At 42.4% G+C, this 6,459-nt stretch overlaps 1 protein-coding gene across 1 annotated transcript in view; it reads right to left on the bottom strand.

The window, feature by feature from the left end:
- Nucleotides 1-6,459, bottom strand: part of CRMP1 (collapsin response mediator protein 1) — a 52,342-nt gene that overhangs the window by 26,237 nt on the left and 19,646 nt on the right. The window contains exons 4-5 of the mRNA XM_009328891.1: nucleotides 2,166-2,350; nucleotides 450-614 (exon numbers count right to left, since the gene is read on the bottom strand). Of these exons, the coding sequence (XP_009327166.1) occupies nucleotides 450-614; nucleotides 2,166-2,350 (350 nt within the window). The remainder of the gene's footprint in view (nucleotides 1-449; nucleotides 615-2,165; nucleotides 2,351-6,459) is intronic.

Genomic DNA, 6,459 nt, shown 5'->3' with positions numbered 1-6,459 from the left:
CCTTTAAATGTGTCATTCTCTCCATTCATGAAACAGAGGATCTAAGGTGACTGGGCTGATTACCCTAAATGCTGATCTCTGAGTTTTACCTTAAAAGAAAACCTAAGTATGCAATGTCTGAGTCTATTTCCACATGTACAAGCAAGCATAAAGTGATACATTTGTATCTGACAACATACACATCTTAATTTTCTGTGCCTATATTGGGGTAAACCTACTCCCTCCATTGGCCTTGCTGCTGACTAGCACTAATGCACAAAGTTTTAGGTCCATTTTACACAGCAGCAAGTGAATACAAAAGTTCCAAGGTAGTGCAGAACCTTGGGCAACATAACCAGCACCTGTGCATTTCTGTTCTGGATGATGCATTCATTAAAATACTTCAAAATTTCACTTCCATATGGTATTTCAATAAAACCAAAAAATACTACTAATTTTCACTCACTAACCTTTGTCTTGCACCAGTATTTCCAGCTCTTCTCGAATCCCATCATACCAGCTGGTGATGTCCACATGGAGAGAGTAATCACAACAGGATTTGGTGTCAGCTGCCTCATGCCACTTCTCAAAGGAGGTCAGTAAACTCGATCCAGGTTCTGGAAGCACGTGGTCAACTGAAAAAGAGATTCAGTGTCTGTTACCCAGACTGCACACTGTGCAGATTTCCTCAGTGCCTGTAAGTAGCTTTCCAGCATCTCAGCCAAAACAGCAGCCTTGGAGGCAGTTTGTGTGGAGACTGTAACTTTGGGATGCCAGCCAGGTCTTGCTGTCTCAGGTATAGCAGACTTTGTGGACAGTCTATACTAAAGCTGAGTCTGGCAACCTGCTTGGTGCAGCATCAATAGACACACAGTGGGAGAGCCAAACATCTCACAGTTTAGGAAACATTTGGTTTTCCCTTTACCGTTTCGTAAGAGACAACAAGTTCTGGACTTACCTGTATTTATTGTCTGATGTGTCCATTTCTACATATTTCACAGTAAGCATTATTATTTACCACTGCCTTGTAGTCACTGAATTGGCCCACTCTGCCTTACCAATATATCAATGGAGATGCCGAATGCTTTCTCAGCAGCCAGATTTGGGAATATAGCCAAAGGTCTGAACAGAGACGATGTAGAGCACAAACACTCAGCCACACTCTACGGCAGATCGAGCACGCTGCAACTATGCATCTTCACTGTCTCGAGGCTTTCTGCATCTGATGATGCCACAATGTTTACTGAGATCAAATAGAGACATCACTACTTATGCATATATACTTATCTTTGCAGGGCTAGGTCAAAAGTAAGTATGGAAACAAAGCAAGATGGGCTTATCAGTAGCATTTGCAAACCTAATGCTGCACAGGAAGCCTCAACTGAAGAATATACGCTAACAAAAATTATTAACAAAAGTAATGAACAGCAGTGCATTTTGTGCTTATTGCCAGAGATCCTTTCAGCTAATACTTGCTGCTGAACATAGCTAATAGATAACACCACTCAGCAAAAAAAGCCATATTCCAATTCAGCGGGAGTAAAACCCCACTGGGCAGCTCCTCTGCACAAGGAAGCTAAGACCATTTATGCCACCTGAACAACTGCCTCACAAAGTCTAACCAAGGGCCAAGCCACTGCGAGTAGGAAAGAGAGAAACCTTGTCCTGCCATCTGGTAGAGAGAAGAAGGATCTTTAACAACTAGAAATATTTCTCCCTTCCACCAAGAAAGATGTTCCTCCAGCACATCTCTGGTAAGGACTTCCTCAATTCCTGGTGCCAAATCCAAGTTCATAAATAAGCATGTTGTTATTTCCAAAGCCTCTGACATGTCACTAGGTGGGAACAGATTGTCAGATTTTCTGTGCCATATACTTACAGCACTTATTACATTGTTTTTCAAAAATCCCAAGAGTAGGTATATTATCCCTCAGTGCTTGTTCTGTATTTCAGAGGGAAATCCAAGAGACAGTTCCCCATGCTGCTGTTTCTCTCTGAGGGTAGGTTCATTTTCAGGCCAACCCTCAGTGACAATGATGAATGGATCTCCAACACAGTGCCCAGAAATTTGAAGATTCATTGCAGAAGATCTCAGAAAATCAGCATGGAGCCTCCCGTAGCTATCCCCAGATGTGCTACACGAGCTTCAGCTTGGAATGGGAAGAGTTAGTATTGCTAGTACTCACTGATCATGGTGGTGCCCCCTGCTAGCGCTGCTTTTGTGCCTTGATAGAAGTCATCAACAGCAGTCATTCCTTGGTAGGGCTTTTGCAGGTAAGTGTTGACGTCTATTCCCCCAGGAATAACCATGCGCCCATTAGCCTCTATGGTCTTGACTCCTCCAGGAACAATCAGATTCTCTCCTATTTGCCTAGGCAGCAAGGAAAGCCAATATTATTTTACTTAAACAAAGAAGCACAGGGGACAGAAGCTATTTGAGGCCTGTAAGGGAGAGGAACCTAGGGGTCATACAGAAAGAACTGGAACCCCAAAGGAGAGGTGAAGCTCAAACACCCGCTCCGGCCACTCTGCACGGCACTAGCAGAACAAAGCATCCGCGAGCCTGCCTAGCCGGGCCGCATGCTCGGGTTGCTTTGCATTGCTCTAGTGGCCAATAAAGAAGCCGTAATGCACCAGCATTAAAAAATGATTATTTTTTTATGTGATTCCTATCTTTAAACAATTATAAATATGTACAGTTAACGCTGTTTTGGAGGCTCCAGTTTTGTATATTAAGTTCTTAAATGAAAACAGAAAACCATAGATCAAATATGACAACAAGCTGGAATTGTAAATATATGGCAGAAGTACAAGGCACGTCAGAAAGGAGTTATAATTACTTTGTAACCAAGCAATGCAAATTTATCCTTAAAAAGAAACCTAAATATCCTAAGATACAGAAATACATATTTAAGAGACCCAAACACCTTTAATCTACCACATCACATATTCTTCATCCTCCTCTTACAGTTAAAACTTAGTGAAACATTCTGCATAACTGTGTGGAAAAATGTTAATGAACTGTTGCAATCTTTTCCCCTTCAGTTCTTCAAAACAGTTTTGTTTTTTTTTCACTATTAAAAATATTAACCTGTCCCCCATGCTGATAGCAAGCAAACTCCAGACACTTACAATCAAAATACTTTTAGTGTTCATGGACACAACTATGAGTAAATTAACCTTTAACTTTTAAAGCCACATTACATTTTTATTGCCTACTTTGCATGGTGCCAAACAGGAAAATGTACGGGTCTGTGTGGAAGCCATGTCTCTGCATTGCTACGCTGTAATATATTTGGGCTTAGAGATCACTAGAAGGTAGTTTAAGTTCACTTAGTTTATCTCGTATTACAGACACACAGTCCTCGTCTTAATTTCCTTTTGTCTGGGATAAGATAACATTTATCCACAGCTAAACAAATACCCCAGACATCTGAGCTGCTGAATCTGTTTCTCCCATATTAAAAAGCAACTCCCACCTACGGAGCAAAACACAGCAACTGATTAACAGCCAATTGCAACAAGCTAGAACCGAAAATGAATATAACCGTTAATTAAAACCAGTGAAAAAACCAGGGATAATTATTCACACTGGAATTTGGCCAAAACGCCAGAGTTAATAAATAGCCCCAAGAGGTCAAGAATTTGTTTCATATGCTATGCAAAAATGTCACCTCCAGCAGCTTGGCTCCCCCGGTGCTCCGGGTTTTGGCTGGAGGGAAGCATAGCCATTTGGTTAGCAAACTCCCCGCCAGCATCCCGAGCTGGGTCTCAGCCGCTCAGCGCTGAACAAATCCAAAAGGGCTTACTCGTGAGAGCTGATAGTATCACGGCTTGAAGCCATACAACTCTCTGTCTGGCGTCTAATATTCATCAACACGTATAGCACTGGGAGCATGTCATAACCTGTTACAGCTGTGAGGAGTGCTAATGATACCATGACAAACAGGGAATTGATATGTATGCAAAAGCCAGCAGCAGCCCAGCACATCCAAGTGCACAAACAAGCTGCAAGAAGCTTCTCTGCTGTTAAAATCGGACTCGCAAAGGCATACCATAAAGCACTCCAACCCATGAGCACACTGAAAGCTTGTATAAAGTTAGGTAGCCCCACAGATAATAATGGTGTTGCACTAACTTTCATTAGTTGAATCCACTCCCCAGATTTTAATCAGAACAATCCTCAACCTTTGTACAGTGTTTGTGTGGCTAAAAAACTGAACTGGGAAAAGAAAAAAATTACTATGACCAATCTCCTTTAAATATGTCTAAGGTGGAATTGCACTCCAAGAACTACACACTTTATGAAAATAACAATATTAAAGAAAACCTACACAAAAATACAGAAGCAATTCATTTTTAGTTTCTTCCACAATCAGTACCTACCAGTTCCCTGTTCAAGAAAACACATATCCTAATGAAGTGAAAGAGTGCTAAGCACGTACGGAAGTTTTTTGATGACTCATTGCTCATTATTTTCAGTGTACAGTTGAGTTAACAGCTTATTTGGCAATGGCTGAAGTCATCCATGCTGAAGTGACCTGGGACCAAATGGCCTTTGTGGATGATACTACGCTATTACCTGTCAGGAGCCTGTCTCATCTCTTGCCCTGGCATCAAGATTAAGGCTGGGAGAAGGCTGATCTTCACTGGCATTCAAGGTTATTTTTATTCTGACTGACTAGAACACAGAGTAAGAGATAATGTGACAGGATTCCTGAATTGCTCACTTGTTAATGCTAAGTGTATGTTAATAAGAATGGGGTTCAGTTACTTGTGGGTGAAAAAATACAATAGCACAGATAATTGTATTCTAGACACTGTACAAATGATTGAGCTGGTTTTCTGATGCACCAGCAACTAGAAAACTCAGACTCACAGAAAGCTGGTGCTGTCTACCGTCTTCAGTTGAACGGGCTGGTAAATTCTGTCATACATGATCTGATTAAAGCACAATGGAAACAGCAGGTTTCAACTCTTCATAAGCTTAACCTGAGAAAACTGAAAACCTCCCCCAGAACTCAGTGGAGTTATTTCTGTCATTATCAAGCCCAGATCTCTTTCAGGCATCTGATGCTCCCCCTAACTTGGCTCATAGCCTGCCCAGCTCTGGAGACCCTGTCCCCAGCCACTCATCCTGCACACTTGTTAGTCCCCTCCAGCCCAGAGGGACCCAACCCTTCCCCTTGGCAGGGACAGAGCAGAGGACAGCAAGCACTGGATCGTGACCGGCCGCTTGGCATGGAGGCCAAGGCTTACTTCCTCATGTGGAAATGAGAGACAGGATAGATGTAAGCAAAATACATTATTTACATACCAATGGCAATTTAAATTACTAAATATCTAAATTACTATTTAGATACTGGAGAACTGCCTCTCAGCTGCCACCTGAGTGCGCAGGGCTTAAGTTTCAGCTAGGAAAAATCCACATGCACCACTGCTCCCTTGTACCTAGGGAGCCAGTCTGAGCATTGATAGGTAGGAAAAAGCATCTACCATCCTCCAAACTATAGCTAATCTTCAAAGACGTTCAAGGTATATCTACATTCCTCTCTGCAGGACAATCTGCAGGGACATAAACCTTAGAAGACCCTACTTCATTTCATTAGTCAGCAAGAGAAACCCAACACTCTATATTCCACTAGTTTCCACTGCAGAATAAGAAAATTAACCCAGTTCTTTTATATCCTGGCAAAACCAGAACACCATTGCCTATCCTGGGCTAAGTGGTTTGGTGGCTGCTCCATTCTGTGGAAAGAATTCTGTTTTACCAGCAGGACCTGCAGCTGGAGAGTTAGGGCATCAACTGAAAGGCAGATGCCTGAGGTTCAAGGTCCTGCTCCAAAGGATCTTGAGCAACATTTAACAACTATGTTAAATATTTAGACACAATGGGCAGTTCCAGCTGGAGAAACTAAAGAGACCAATCCCAGAAAATACAGTGCTTCCCTAGACTGCAGAATTTATCATCTGAACACAGTTGGGACCCAAGCCCATCTCACACCAGGCTGCCCTCACAAATCAGCTGCTTTTTCAGAGCAGGACTTCTTGCACAGTTTACAAAGAAAAAACTCATGTCATCTAAATCCAGGAAACCAGGCACGACTCAACGAGTCAGGGTGTTGAACAATAAACTTGCTTCCTTAGGCAAAGATAAAGGCATTTTAAAAATTAAGATCTTGTCTGTCTATCCATTATTAATCCTAGCTATCTCGGCCAGCTGCGATACTTTCTGGAGGTAAGGATCCATGCATGGATTTCACAGTGTCATGGTTTAACCTCAGTTGGCAACTGAGCACCACGCAGCCGCTCGCTCACTCCCCCCACGGTGGGATGGGGGAGAGAATTGGAAGGGTGAAAGTGAGAAAACTCGTGTGTTGAGATAAAGACAGTTTAATAGGTAAAGCAAAAGCCGCACATGCAAGCAAAGCAAAACAAGGAATTCATTCACTACTTCCCATCGGCAGGCAGGTGTTCAGC

The sequence above is a fragment of the Pygoscelis adeliae genome, unplaced genomic scaffold (genome assembly GCF_000699105.1).
Source record: "Pygoscelis adeliae isolate BGI_AS28 unplaced genomic scaffold, ASM69910v1 Scaffold66, whole genome shotgun sequence".
NCBI lineage: Eukaryota > Metazoa > Chordata > Aves > Sphenisciformes > Spheniscidae > Pygoscelis > Pygoscelis adeliae.
This window is presented reverse-complemented; position numbering and strand designations above follow the sequence as displayed.